The sequence below is a fragment of the Apostichopus japonicus genome, chromosome 19, assembly GCF_037975245.1.
Source record: "Apostichopus japonicus isolate 1M-3 chromosome 19, ASM3797524v1, whole genome shotgun sequence".
NCBI classification, from domain to species: domain Eukaryota; kingdom Metazoa; phylum Echinodermata; class Holothuroidea; order Aspidochirotida; family Stichopodidae; genus Apostichopus; species Apostichopus japonicus.
This window is the reverse complement of record NC_092579.1, coordinates 2,473,649-2,490,232: the sequence shown is the minus strand read 5'-3', so window position 1 is coordinate 2,490,232 and position 16,584 is coordinate 2,473,649. Positions and strand designations below refer to the sequence as shown.

At 36.6% G+C, this 16,584-nt stretch overlaps 1 protein-coding gene across 2 annotated transcripts in view; it reads right to left on the bottom strand.

The window, feature by feature from the left end:
• Nucleotides 1-16,584, bottom strand: part of LOC139959843 (extracellular serine/threonine protein kinase FAM20C-like) — a 103,545-nt gene that overhangs the window by 52,740 nt on the left and 34,221 nt on the right. The window contains exons 1-3 of one of the 2 annotated variants that reach the window (XM_071957723.1): nt 8,553-8,700; nt 8,014-8,141; nt 417-495 (exon numbers count right to left, since the gene is read on the bottom strand). In XM_071957723.1, coding sequence (XP_071813824.1) covers nt 417-495; nt 8,014-8,141; nt 8,553-8,647 — 302 coding nt within the window. In that variant the 5' untranslated portion in view covers nt 8,648-8,700. Of the gene's footprint in view, nt 1-416; nt 496-8,013; nt 8,142-8,552; nt 8,701-16,584 lie in introns of those variants that run through there. The other variant, XM_071957722.1, reaches the window with a different exon arrangement.

Below are 16,584 nucleotides of genomic sequence, written 5' to 3'. Positions count from 1 at the left end.
TAAAGGCATTGTAGACTCGCCCCAAACCATGTGCCGCGCTCTGAAAAAGTTAACTTTCCGTTGCTTGCAAGTGAAGTTTTCTTCTTGTCGCTACAAAATGCAGACAGTAATGAAACGTGATACCTTGTTATCTTTTATCTAGACCTGAGATGTCCATCGCTGCTATGTCCACTGTGTTGTGGGTATTGACCGTAGCTGTATGTATTGACTGTACACTAGTGTCTAATTTCCAACGGTAGCAAGCAGTGTGTGTATTTTCTGGGATCGATGGTGGTGTCTAACACTTCTGTTACACCTCATTCGAAACTAGGTCAGATTACCGGCATTAGACGTTTCTTTGTGCGGCAGTCTTCACACCATTTAAACCTTTTATGCATCCATGATACAATCAATGCCTGGATTATTATAATTCTCACCTCCAAGGTTTCATTAAGGCTTCACCTCCATCCAGAAACTTCAACGATAATTTAACTTGTGTTCCCCCGGACTTCTCATCTGCAATGCAAAATGTCACAAATGATAATAAGGAAAAATATATATTAAAAAAAATCTTATTATTTTTATCTCTGTTTATAGCCAAGTAACAACTTGATACAGTCCTATTCAAAGCTATAAAGATACTTAACTTGTAAATCAGTGAATCGCAAAGGAAAGGAAAAAGATTAGATTCGATTCTTCTAAAGAAACTTCAAAAACGCTCCAGGCAAGTTTTTAGCAAAGTGTGAAACGCACTACATAATTTACATCCAAAGAAAGCTGTTTGAGTTGCAATAATGCACATCATAGGCTATGAATGAAACGGTATCAGAATGATCTAGGTACATAACATAATTTACACAATATAGTCACTATAGACAAGTGTCAATATAATAAAAACATATGGCTAAATACATAAATATATATATATATATATATATATATATATATATATATATATATATGCATATATATATATATATATATATATATCTAGATATATATATCTAGAAAAGGAAAAGAACATTTCTGGGAACTAAACTTAAAGACCACAGCACCATTCGGTTTTAACATCAGAAACGATTTTTCGTCCCAGATAAACCAAAACATGTCCTTTGATATTACGACGGAATCGTATTAAAATAATTCGACACGGATTAAAATAATCCGATTTTCCAAAATTTCTGCTAAATCCAGCAGAATTCAGTAAGTCGCTTTGACTTCACAACCGTGCCGACACTCTTCGCTACAAAATAGTTTCAATTCCTGCTACTCCTTGTCACTTTCGGTGATCATGCACTGAAGAAGAGCTAGTTTTGCTGGAAAGCTCTGCAAAAACCAAACGTTGGCTGTTTTTACCTCCAATCACTTACCTAATTTAATTATTGTATCTCACTCAAGTTCCAGCCTTTCTCTAAATGCAGCATAGTTGTTTAACAGTTTTGGCGTTATTCCTTTTATCAAGGGAAAGGAAACTTATGAACTCATATTCACTAGACCAAAGAAAGTGAACGGTTTGAGAAATAAAGTAACATTAATGATCTTAACATATTTATCCTTGTAGTTGGATCTGGCACTGGGTAGTCAAATATTTATTAAGTAAAAAATATATTGGAATGTAGTTAAACCCACATTTTGGAGCCAGACTTTTTAAACGGCAAATTGAAACCCTGCAGTCTGTGAGTCCTGAAGGAACACAAGTCGATCAAATCCAATTTGGCAAGTATAAACTCAAACTGGGGATGAGTGGGGGATGGGAAGAGTGGGGGAAGGGTAAAGGGGGGAGGCATCATAAGGACTGCCACACTGTTCATTTATTTACCAACCATTGATTACACACTTACAGGAGTTTTGGGGCTTCCATTAGAAACGAAGAAAGATGTATGGCCAACATGAGATAAATTTATGTAAAGTTGTTGTCTCAGAACTTCACTCCATATAGTCTTGCCAAGTTTATAAGTTTAGGTTCCAATTTGACGTCAGTGTTTGCTTTGTGTATAAGTATATACTGTACAAACCATACCTGTATATTCCAAAGTATTAATAACTTAGCTATACGTTCTTGGGCCTCATTCATGCTGAGCAGTATGCCAGCAGCTTTGTAAAGACTGCTACATACTCAAGATGCAGCACTTGGCTGAAACTAAAGTTGGTTAGCTGCCTTTCCAACCCATCTGATATATCATATTTTAAGGCATGCATACTAAGTATACCACCACCGTTCCCACTTAATATGACAAATTTAGCATTTTTCAAATTTCATTGGTAGGAGGAAATCATAGGTGCATCCATACAAACAGTAATTATTTTTCTTTGGCTAGGTACTAATTTAGAGAAAGTAGTTGAAAAATTGTTACATTCCCCCAAAGAACATTGTTATCATCAACCATTTCATGTTGTTCACGCTGGTCCAAAGTTGCGTAAGGACTATTGCTAAAAATGTTGGGAATTGGTTAAACATGTTTCACTCTCTAATGTTCATCCATGAGACCCCCCATCATGCAATTGCGAGGAATTGCCAACCCACATAATTCCTACCCACACAAAGGGTCAATTGTCATAAAATAACAGCAAATTTGTACTTGGTGCTTTATCATCCGATCTGGCCTCCAATTTGGCTGGTTGCATCACTGAAACTCTGGCCACCCTGGCTACTATTTTTTTTTTTTTCGACATTTTCGGCAAGCATTAATTTGGTGTCAACATATAAACGGAATGATTCTTGAAATGGAATGTTCATCAAAATATACGTGCAGAACAAAAATAAAGAAGCCTCCACACCCCAAAACGAAAACATAATTAAAATATTGAACCTTCAAGCGCTATACTATGCAGAGGATGCATAAATTCTTGTCTCTACTCCGATGAATTTTACTCGGGGTTAATTCAATCACTAGATATTTAAATTGCATGATACGCATTCTACAGTACCTACTACATCAATGAGACAAAACTAAATTTCTATCCTGTATAGCTTTATACTGTACAAACATGGCTACAGTATCATTCTCGGACAAAACAAAATACAAACCAGTTTTAATATTCAAAAGAACAAATAAGGAATGGACATTAACCGAAAATGTCAGGCATTATATGTATGAATTCAGTAGTTTTCCTGATAACTGCTTTCAATTTTTTTTTAAAGAAAATGCTGGTCATATTTTCTAACTGTTTATTAAAGTCACAGAAGCAGTGTGTGACATGTAAATTGTCATTGGCTTCAAATTAAAAGGATTCCTTCTTCTTTGTTTGAGCCCATGCTGCAAAGAGGCTAATTCCCAAATCTCTACCTTGCCTATCCTCAAGATGTCCCTTCCATGCATAAACCAAAGAGAGAGAGAGATAATGGGTGGGGGGGGGGGGACAAAAGGACAATATTTTTACACAAGAGTAGATCTTAAGTGACTTTAATAGACAGCCGACTTTCTTCTTGCATAAAAAATGAGAAAAGAAAACCAAATTTTTTTTAGAAGAGGTGTCATTCAAGTGTTATAATCTTAAACTGGAAATAAAGGAGGAAACTGAATTCTGTACTCAACTGCAATTTTAATAACACCCTGCTCATACTTCTGGATGCTTGACCAGTCACCCAAATCAACTGCTTTTCCTAGACAAGTATAGCAGTTGCTCCCAAGATAGGCCGGTTACAATTTAAGGAATACATTTAAATATTGCAAGGGAATAGCTTTTTACATCTACTGTAGGGCCCATTCCCATCATCTTGTTTCATATTTCTGAGACAAATTAAAATAATAATAATAATAATAGTAATAAATTACACTTATATAGTGCTTAATACAGCGCTTCAAATCGCTTTACAAAGTTGGAAATTGACAAAGGAAACCAAGTGAAAAAAAGAAACTAGGAATCAAAAAGAAATGTTTTAAGTTGTCTCTTGAAAATACAGAGGGAGGAAGAGTCAGGAACGTTGTTAAAATTGCTACAATTTTATTCCATTATCTTCCGCAAAAATATTCATATCTGCTTTCCATTAAATGTGCTTTGATTACTAATTATTGCGATTAACTTTAAAATCATTATGGCAACAAAAACAGTTACATAAAATGTTAGAATAATGGCTTCTGAAAAGTGCATGCAAACTTTTATAACTTGGTGGATTTGTTTTAACCTGCATTCATCAAGGATGCATGGCAAAATAGAAAATGTCATGCTCGGTAGAGAGATATGAAGAAGAGGAGCACAATCTCTTTACATACATGTTTGAATTGCAGTAGTTAGATCCTAGTGACTACTGGTGCAGTTCACTCCCATTCTCACCCTAAAACCAATCTCCTATTTACCAAATCTACCAAGTGTACACCCATTTATTACTGAAGCTGTCAAAAAAGGGCTTTTTAGCTATTTTCATCCCTGCTTGATGATCCTAAAAAATAAGAAACAAATCTTGATTTAATTACTTAAAGACAAAATTAAAATGTGTCATGAAGAAACCGTAATTGATATGGGGCCAAGGAATGCCAGTGAGTAGGGCCGCATAACTAATTAATGCAGGATATACCCTGACAATTGACTCTTGTCTGTTAAAACCATCAATGTTCATGCTGTTTTTAGTTTCATACTTTAATGGTTAAATGAAAGCCAGACTGCTGCTTTAAGCAACAACAAACAAAAGACTACCGTAAAATTACTTCAAACATCATCATCGCATGCACCTTTAAACTGATATCGAGATAAAATCTCTGAAGCCTTGAAAGAACAGAGGGAAAGACTCTTTTGCTGTTACAAATAAACTTCAGTTTCAATCCCACTCAAGAGGACCGCACCAGAGAAGCTCTTTACGTCAGACTAATACAGCTTTTAGACTCTTGAGGATAGAGGCAGACAGGGCGCTTTGTAACATGGCTCCTCTCAATAGCCGTCACCTTTAACATTACATGAACACTCTCAAACTGTTAATGGGGCCCATGAATTTTAGCCAACTTCTTCCCAGAATCATCCCAGCAGGATAGATAAAGTTGACAGGATGGAGACATGACAAAGCACACATCTGGAAGATGTCACCTGTGTGCATGAAGTTATTTTTGTTTTTTAAAGCATCGGGTTTGTATATTCGGTTGTCAGTCTGCAGAACATTTAGCCACCGCCCCTCCCATCCCCCGAAGTATTACTGATACTGTGATTACAACTGATGATAGTGAGTAATTTAACTGATTTCTACAAATGACAGGATCCACTTAAAAATGTTAAAAATATGAAGCTGCATAGCAGTTTGTGCACACATGGTCTCCCCTCCCTCCTAGTCCGAGCCACCGTCCCCCATTTTCAAGGATACTGTATTTATGATAACAAATTTCATGAACCTCAAATTTATTATGGGAAATGAAAGGGCTACTAAATTTTAAACCAGTTACATTTCTTCTCTACTAATACTGTATATTGAACATTAATACTTATATGGGTCTGGCATCTAAATCCAACAACTGTGGTGCCCACTATCGTTACATTAATGATCAGTTACCACATGCGAGGGGGTAAATGAAGCTATGGTCACTGATTTGAATGCAAAATTAACAATTGGCTTTTATTTGACTTGTTGTAATGAAACTTGAGCAATTAAACATTTATTGATAAAAGAGAGGGGGGGGGGGAGAGTAAAAGATTTATAATATATTAATGCTGTTTTAGAGAATACAAATTATTAATTAACTTTTTTTCTCACTAAAATACCTTAAAAAGGGCAAACTTTTAAGGAGTGTTTTCATCTGGTTGTCCCTCGGACAGCCGGGGTTCACATTTTGGTTGTCCGAAAATAAATGTAGCAAAACAGCAATATTTAACAAGTATGTCGCTGTAATGTTGGATGTACACTGCAGGAGTAATATGTAGGATTAGCAAATGGAAGACCAGCATTGGATGGGGGGGGGGAGGGGGGAGGGGATAGCAAATTCATTATTTGGGGGTGTGTAACTTGAATTTGATATAAACAATACTTGTCTGTCACACAACTGCCACAGTTGATTTTGGTTGTCCAAACATTACTTTGGTTATCTTGATCGGACTACAGGACTACCATTAAATAACTTGCTCTGTTATATATGTGTTGCAAACTTAATTTGAAGGCTCTTTTCTGCTACTTGTTATTATTTGAAGTGAATGTCATCACTTCTTTCTTGGGGAATAAAGACCCTGATGATATTTGCCAATTTTCATTTATGAGCAAACAAATTTGTCCAAAACTGCATCGAGCAAACAATTTCCTTGTACTTTCATGAGTGAGTTCATTTCATTAATGGATGCCAAAGTAGGAGCAATGTTTAATAAGTGTTTTGGCAGAAAGTGGTTAAAACTTTTATCAAAGCAATATTTCAGAACAGAAGTACTGTATTTCTTTGCAATTTTAAAGTGATTGATTCAAACAGTATTATGGCATGAACAGTTAAGTCTTGAAAGTATCACTAATTCCACACTACTAGCAGTGGCTTAAATAGGACTCAGAGGGCCTATAATATACCATAGACCGTTTGTGGCAATTTCATGCGGTTTTCTATAAATATGGGGCTAACATTATTATTATTTACCAAATTTATATAGCGCTCTTTTCATGCTAAAGCAATGTTCAAGAGCCCTTTACAATGACAACAAAATGACAAAACCCTTAAAATATGAATATGAAGAATAAAATTGACACAGCTTAAATAATAATATAAAAAATATATAAATATATAAACAAAGGAATAATTTTAAAAATCATATAGATTTACAGTGAAATTCCCAAAAAGAAAAAAAGTGAGTTTTAAGTAAATTTAAGTAAGAAAATGACAAAAAAGCATGTCTTCCTTCTCTCCAATAGATAGTTTAAATTCCTATTAAATGGGGACAAAGATCATGCAACCACTTCTTCTTCTTAAACTACCTCAAAATAATATTTTTGGACAATTGCACTGTATTATTGAAAGACATTCTCCTTAAATTTCTAAGATGACTGTAGAAATGAGTAAATGCCAGCATTTCATACACGGTTTCAACACAAACGTAACGGCTGCATGAGCAATTCACCGAACCGAGGATGGACCATTAATTCTGTAAAGCTGTATTCCCACACATCAAGCTAGCACTATATGAAGACTAATAAATAGAGAGTTGATTATAATACCAGGTACCGTTCTTCAGAAGTGGATTTAAACAAGTTGAGGTACACTTTAAGGGAAGACTAACATATTTTGCAAACCTCAAGATTGATGGGAAAGGATATGATGTCAGAAAATCTCCCATTAAGGCAAAGTTCATCTTCACTAACATCCCATTAACCTAAAACAGTTACTGGAATTTTCCTCACATGGTGACTGAGTGCAACATTACTATTTTGCAATTCTGTATGATAGACTGCTGCATTTGTTTTATGACTTGGTTTCATCCTTCAACTGTGTGATTCCATCACATTTTCATCAGATTACAAAAAGAATGACAGAGATTTATACTTGTATGTCCTGAGTTTACTAAGCAAGTGGAATTTCCCTAAATTCGGGCATGCATTTAAAACTGTATACCTCCTGTAAATGGGTAAAATGTTTCATGGAAGTGCTAGAATGTACAAACTTGATATTCCCTCCTTTGACAAAATTAACAGTTTTTAGTGTCGATCAGTGTGAGTACAGGTGCATATCAGTACTACACTATTTTTACATGATACCATACACATGCACAGTACTAAGTAGTAAGAGCATAGAATTAAACAATGTTAACATTGATATTATCACAACACAAAGCTGCTGTGACTATGATGCAATAAGTTTACTATGTAGTGTGCATGGGTCAAACATGAATGTTCTAACTTACACTAATGTTACAACTGAAGCTGTGATTATCTTGGAACAACTTTACAAAAGCTGTGTACATGTATGTCAAACACATATATTTAGAGTAGGCCTATCTGGACTTCCTGGAAGGAGAAGAAGAAGAAGGGGGCCACTGTGTTTGTTTATCCCTTCTATTGGTTTAATCTTGGCCTCCTAGTAAAGGTCCCCTATCTACAAAAAATAGTACTTTAAATAAATGTAATATTACTAAGTTACTCACCAACATTTTTTATGTTTGTTCCACCCAAGTATCTCAGCAGATCATCTATTACAGAACTATTAAAAGAATAAACTTCATATCTGTTGATTCCTAACTGAAACTCTTCCCATATCTTTGGCTTTTTCTCTCTGAAATATAAAAAGAAATGAAAATAACTTAATGATTGTCTGCCACTCTGCATTGTTGGAACTGAAATTACATATAAAAAAGATGCAATATTGATAAATCATCAAAGGTAGGCTACTCAAGAAGATCATGAAATGTTATGGGTTCTCTCCCATTTGTTAGTTTAACTCAGCCTATGAAAGACTGGCAAGTCCATTCGCGAGTTCCTACTTGCAGGAGGATCTAAAATACGTACACATACATACATACATTTTGTCTATGGACAGATCAAGGGATTCCACTCTTGGCTTTAAAAGGTGTTTTGATAAATATTTCACCAAAACTTGCAAAGTAAAGTAAGATAAGTGCGACATAGCCTAACATAGTAACAATATAGCCGCAAGGACTGGTTATCAGTAGGCTATCATATTCACAGTATCAGTAGCCTAACTGCAGGCGCAACGCTTGCCGACGTAGATGACAAGAATTGTAACGTGGACAGTTTACATCTTTCACGAGTTCTGAACATCCCGTGTTTTTCATTTTTGGATAATGTTTTTGTTATAACATCGAGTTATTTTTTAAAACACAACGTAATAAACGAAAACAATATTTCGACGTCTTCATCTACCGCTATTAACTAGTTCCACGAAACACATCGTGGGAAGGGGTCACACATCTAAAATTGCCCTAGAAAATCGAAGACAATGATCGAAGAATATAACTCAGTCCACTTCAGCCCACAATGAACCAATGATGAGACAGTATGTGTATTGTCTGTCTGCAAAACAAGGCGAATGAATCTTGAAGCGAATTATTGACAGTTTCTTCAGTACTCAAATAATCCAATGCGTCACATTACATGTGGATTAGACCAGGATATTATCGATCATTAGGAAATCCCTATAGCATTTATTATAATTTAAAAGTTGGCATGCCACACTTTGACGGTCTTCTTCTATCGTTGTTCGAAATCATATGTCATCTTTCACAGTAAAATAGTTCAATGACTTATATGAAACACAAGCTACCCTATAAAAGCATGTTCATCTTCAGAAGATAAATAAATATAGGCTAAACGCTTTCAATATTTGGCTTTCTTAATATATATGTCTTAGTCTTTGATGTCGGTTTAAACATGTAGCCTAGCTTTAACAATGCGGCTTTGTTAATAATATGTGCAATCAATTGAAGAAATTTTATATGCATTAAAGCCCTTATTTTCTAGTCAAGTGTCTCATGCTATTTCCATTCGTAAGTATGTAGGCATAGATTATATTATTTCCATGAACTTTTTCCTGCAATAATAAGACAATGAAATATTAATTATTTAGTAAGTTAGCGACAAAGAACGGAAACAGGTCCTCTTTACTGTCTGGGCTGGAGTGTGCTCAGGCTAAAACGAATCACTTAAGTCTTGCAAATGGATAAAACACAAACACAGGAAAGTGTTTCGATGTATACGCGGTTCGCTCGGTTATTGATTTTGTTTCAAAACTGAAACCAAACGTGGTTAAAGAATGGTCGATAACCACATGTTACATGAGAACTCAAACATAGTTGTGTCAATAAAATATCGTTAGCTTAAGCTCTTTTAGAATTAATGACAAAATAAAAGAAGAACGTTCACTACTTCACAAAATAATATCAATTTGAAGTTGGTATTTGTCTGTTTACACAACATAAGTCTCCAGTAGGCTGCATGTGACTATTATAAATCATCGTAGATGTAGTAGCCTAAGCCTATAGGTCATGAATGTGATAAATGTGCTCTCAGCTAATCATGATGAAAATTCACCACCCCCCCCCCGCCTTCCGGGGTCAGCCCATATTTTCCCGCCTGACTTAACTGATTCAGGGCCATGTGGATGTATGCCCTGCGTGCCTCCCGTCGGGTGGCAGGTTTCATTACTAGGTGCACACTATGGCATATTATAATGAGCCCTTCGCAATGATGGAAGAGAGCCCCCTTTTAATGTATGACGTCACCAAACATTCCTGCCAACGGGCCTCGGCCACCTTAATACTATATACACTTTTGTTTGGTTTTTAAACTTGTTATACATCAACGTTTATAATCAGAGTAATAAATTCACATGACAAATTGACTTATTTCAATGCAGTTGATTTACCGTCATCGTGATGGCTGGCGCGACAAATACGCAAAGAAAACAACGAATAGACCTCATTCAATTGTTACTCCGTTCGGCGAGAGGGTTTTGACGAACAGGTTAAACACAGTGGAGGAGAAGACGTAGGCCTACGGTATATATACTATAGCGGTACGTCACACGTCGTACAGTGATCGAGGTGACAAATCTTACTTAACGAGAAGGAGAGAGAAAGAGAGTGTGCGCTTAAATTAAAAGCGTGAAGAAACCTCGGTTTCTTGACAAAATCCATACACAACGCAAATCAAATTAGTAAATTAATTCGGTAGTATAGCTCGATGGTCATGCAGTTTGAAGAGAGCTACCAGAGTCAGACGAGTGGTATAAGAAAATATGAACAACATAGCATCGCATGCGATGACGATCTGTTTGACATAGGATTTTAACGTAAAGGAGTATACACCGGTATATGTTAGAACGAACACTTCTGTATCCGAAAAAAAAACAATTTGTGGAAGCGCTTAACCGTCGTTTATATACACACCGGAAACAACAATGTGCCCCATACTTAAAATATCCATCTTACAGCAGTTTATTGATATTTTCGGTAATTTGTAAATATAATTTTATACTTTTTATTGTCTGTAACATAGAAACCTTCATCAAAACGTATATAGCGATAACTGTCACGTTTTATAAAGTTAAAACTACATTTTGTGTTGAACAATAACTTTGCACATTTCGGGGGAAAAAGTCATCCCCCATATATGACCATACTTCGATACCAGTTCACGAATCATATTCAACATTCCTGATGCGATTATGACTGACTAAATATATAACTTTATTTTGTTGCCAGGATAGACCTGCTCTTTTCTTTCATAAACGTTTGTGTATAATATAATATCACGGGATAACAGAGAACAATGATATTAACTGTACAAATACAGAGACCCAATAGTCAATATTCTGCTTCCATCATCATATATGAAGTCAAAGATATACATCACTGAGAGAGCTAACTCCGTCTGAAAATTCTCCCGATAGATCAAGTGTCCTAATCCCCGGAGTGTGTGTCTAAATGAAGGACATATGTAAAGGGATCACGTGATTACTATCGCAATGTTTAGTGCGAGTTTACAACATATCCAGCTCACTTTTCATGTAATGCATACATCAAATGCACTATTTGGTTACTATTAAAAATACCGTAGTTATATATTTGTTTGAATCCAAACCAGCTATCTGCCCGTCGAATTATGGAAACTGGAGAGCTCTAAGCAAAGTCTCCTCTTGTGAAGTGACAGATACACATGAATCGAAAGACTCATAATGTTATCTCAAAGTCGAAAACAGAATAATATAACTATATATGTGTGCGTATGTTTCACAATTAGGTAGCCTATATATTTTGGGAACTTGGGGAAATATTAGGATGTCGCCAGAAGGAGAACAACGACTTTACGGTTTCAGACCGAAAATCACTTAGAGCGAAGCCGAAAGTGGTGGTAGAGGAGGAGGGGGGGGGGTGGAGGGGATAAGGCTAGGGGTTGGGTGCAGGTAGGGAATTGCATGGACAAATGTTACGAAATTTGGCTGAGGGACCATGCACAAGAAAAGATGCTTTTCATGTTTGAATAAACGCTTTACTTCAGTATCTTATAGCCTGAAAACTACTACAAACTTGTCACCACTGCCACCAGCCCATCACTTCATTATGATCGAAGGAGGAAAAGGGTTAGGAAATGGGGGGGGGGGGGGTGTACGTGGAATCTGCCTTTTCGAGCAACATCCTGCTTTGTAGCATATATAACCAATTTCGAACAGTTGTGACAAGCATAATTCAGTTTTTACTTTGGGACGTTGTTTAATGTAACAAGGTGTATATCTTTATGACAAAGGTATAAATTATAATAAATTAGGCCTACTTCATTGTCATCAATGATGCTTCCAACACGCGGAAGACTTACTTTACACGAAACACGTGACATTATGCCATGACGTCACGTTTTGATATACAAAAAAAAAACGATTGTTCTGCCGACCTTGTAAGCACAGCAACATTGATCATAAATATACCAACAAGTTGTTTCACAAAGGCTCTTCTATTATACTAATCCAATGCAGTAATAGAAAAACAATATTAAGATGTTAACCAACCGACCATGCATGTCCCTTTAAAAAGGTGTGCAATTCATAAATGCTTTTACACTGCAATCATTCCTATATAATTTCCATGCCTAACGTTAAAGTGACATACGTATATTGAATAAAGTTGTTATGTCACTGACGTGAAAAAAAGAAGCAAGCCTTTTACATGGAATCAGATTTCGTTATAAATATTTACCATATGAATAATTTTACACCAATGTTAACATGCACGTTAAGAATGAAAACAAGGAACATACTTAAGCCGTCACTCATCCTAGCCCCATCAACCATAATCAACCTCGTAGCTACATCACGAAAAAAGGACGAATGTTGGGTAACTAAATAACATTAGGCTAGAGCTATTCGTGTACAAAATCATGTATATGTATGCGTTGCTAACATGTTGCCTAACAGTGTTGCTGCGGCAATCTTTATTGTTTTCGCAGCTGATTTTCCCCCGTTCATGATGGATCCCACGGCTCATGATTTAAAAAAGCCATCGATTAACGCCTCAAAGGCAATGCTTTGATGGACGTAATTTGGACGGGAGTAACGACCGGTGAAAACGAAAAAAGGGAATTTCTCTTCTAGTACTGAGGCGAATTTGTTTCCACTTAGTGTCAACTGACGGGAACGACGAGGTGCCGAAGCAGGTTATCTCTTCACTTTTGTAGTCGAACTGGGTTTCTTTCTTTGCCGGGCTCTTCCTGCCATGTTGTTTAAACTCATTCAGTAAGTGAGAGATAAATAACAATATGTGTGGAAAGTAAAAAACAAAAACAACTATGAGCAAAAAGAACGAGGGCCCCACCCCACAACGAAATAATACGACAAAAATAAAGCAACACAACAACAATTCAACAAATCAGCGAGAAGGAAATGTGAAAAGGGTTCTATAATGCATGCAGTCCCTATTTTATTGAGGATATATGACGAGAAATTTAGTTCTTGGTTGATTCAAGAATTCTAGAATGTTATGAAAATCTTTGGCACCTGCATGCATATATTTTGTATACTTCCCCACACTAGGGACCCTGGAACTAAAGATAGACTTTGTTTGTGTAATCTAAGCCTTTCCACTGTCTGCATGAACAATTTTATTAGCTAGAAACTATATAGCCGAAAGCCAACATTTAGCATATTTCTGGAGACGGCGTTTGGGGCTAATTACACTGAAGATATTCAAAGCCATGCATGTGTAGAATTTCAAAATTCGTCAATTTTGGCAAATTCACGATTCATGGTTCCATGACTTGATATCATTAAACAGCACATGCGACGAATTTGGTTTATGATTAACGAGAAAATAATAACCGGACAAGTGGAAAAATAATCACCAAGTGTGAGCCGAATATTATAGCATTTGACTAGACTGTGAAACAAATGGACGGTGTACAGCTGCATGGACAAATAACATTTACGAAACACATACAATTGAAACAGCTCCATACGACATGATGCATAAAACTTGTACATTCACACAGAACCCAGATTGAACATTACACATTTGACGATTTTCGTCAATATCCTCCGTACCATTATCGAATTCCTCATCTGCATGGTTATAAAGTATACATATATCGTTTCTGTTTTTTTCCTGAGTGTAGCACAAAGTTAACACATGAAGACAAGGCTACCAAACATTGTCTTTAATACGACTTAGCTGTTATCATCATAGTCGATATGGGGGTTCATGACAACAATAGCTTTAGCCTCCATCTCACATAGATCTTATTGGGCGTCACTGGATTGGGGCCATTTTATGTGGAGGGTTGGAAGAGGACTGGGATAAGGAGAGGGGAGGGTTGCAAGTAGAAGGATTTACCTATAGAATGATGAGCGCAAGATCAATCACTCCCATTACATCGAGGTATACGTTATCCGGAATGTTTCCCGATATGAGATCAGTTGACTAAAAACACCTCTCCATACGGACTCACAAAAGTGACGACAATTTCAAACATTTGCTTTTTTTTTTTGCTTTTTGTAATTTTATTTTGAAAGTATCAAGCTTAAGCAACCACTGTGCTCACTAACCACTATATTGACTATACGATGGCAAAGCAAAGTCGTCCGTCGACTAAGATTACCTATGACATTACATGTATACGCGTTAGACGCTGTTTAAGCCATGAAATTGAATATTGCACTGCATGGGCAATACATAAAGGACTTCAATACACTGCAATATATAACAGTTAAGCAACGTACACGTGAACTCATGAAACGATTTCGATGCCTGAGTTGAATCCACTGTACAATACTCATTTCCCACGTGATCATTTAACAGTTATGACGGCGGCCATCCACAAGGATACTTCGCACACACTCACCCACCCTCCAAACCTACAAATTAAGGACTGCAAATAACCACTCGTCCCATGAGTAGCCCACGGTAATCGATCGGCTGCACTTGTCGCCAGCGGCTGCTGAAGGCTTTCACGTTCTCTGTGGTCTGATCAACACCCTACGTTTCCGTAACGGTCGATAATACGGACTAGGCATTGAATAGATCACGTGACCATCAACTTCTCTGTAAATTTAGCAGACTGTCTCTTCACAGGTTGTCTCGTTTGAAAATAATGCGAGATCACAAAAGGAAACTTTCCTCTAATTTGCATTCGTAATGACCGTAAGGCAAAAGACCACCCTAAATCGTATACTTCCACAGCAGTGTATACATTCGAAATCATATGTAATTATAAGATGATGCAAGTCTTCCATTTTATATCATTGACAGGTTTAGTTCACCGAATATGAACCTTTACCGTCATCGGCTTACATTGCACTCGCCTCGCTATCTCTAGAGACACCGCTGTTATGGGAAATTTGTCCCCCTGCTGTTCCCCACCGCTGCCACCATCACCACCAAACATAGCCGTCGAGGCGTTCATGTATATTATAACGTCCTAAATGCATATGGCAGGAAAATTACTCCAGAGAATTACAGGAAAATTAGCGATTCTTTACCGTCAATTGTGAATCTTTCAAACTTACTTCAAGCCACCCCCCTTCCCCCACCCACATTCACACCTTTTGTTTTGGTTACTTATCAATCGTTGTTTGCCATTTGGGAATTTGATTCATCGACACCTGGAATTACTTCTATTGACACACCGTCTCTCGTCACTCTTTATGAGTCGACGTTTACCCCCTGTTGCCCCTCTTTTTGTCAGTTCCGATAGAGGCCCACGTGGTCCGATGACTCTTGATAAAGATATAGCGGTTACCTTAGCTTGAGGGTGCGCTAACCGTCTTATTGATTCTGAAGTGCTTTCATCAAAGGCCGCCACCACCACCATTTTGAATAAAGGGAGATCATGAACACCTTTCGTCACCGTATTCATGTACAATGTTATGCATGTTTTGTTGTTTACATATAGCAACGTACATCTTTCGGGGTTGAATTTATTCAATTTCCAAATCCCTGAAAGCTTTCTGGAAAAAACCAAGTCATCTAACTTAAGGAGTTAGTGTTCCTTCGGAATATGACATTTAGACAAGATGAAAGAAGTGTAAAGTGCACGAAATTATATAAATATATTCATGTATAATTACGGACAAACGCTAATCTATATTTTGTGGTAATTCTCAAGTTTTACACTTTGATTCCATTTTAGAGTTTCATGACTTCCACGTGACTGAGCTGATGAAACAGATCAACTATAACACCGAGAGACAACAATTGCCTTTGGTATATTAAATCAGAGAACCGTGAATATAATAACCTCATAAGCAAAATGATGAATGATTCATCTTATGTAGAAATCAACTGTCTTTACCTCATATGTAGAATCAATGCATCTCAAAAGGCTTTTAATTTCTATCGGAAAGGGACTATACGGTATAGCATCTGCCTTAGACTTAGTTACCTGGCATGCTTGCTTATGTACTCATGTGGTGGATACAAGAAAATGTTTTAGAAAAGTTAATACATGCTGATGTAAAATTAACTATATACTCATCACATTTTGCCGTTAAAATTGTAACCAAATGGCTCTCTGCGTTTCTCTCAACATTAAAACCTTCTCAAAAGTGTCTTGGAAATACGGTTTATTTTAGACATATATTCTTCTTGCTTTGAAAAGTTGGACATCTCAGAATAACTTCAGGTGTAACATGGATAAGGAGACGTGATGTATACTGTGTACTGTCAACTTATTGAATTACTTGTTTTTGTTTTTTCAGTTTTATTTTGCATTAG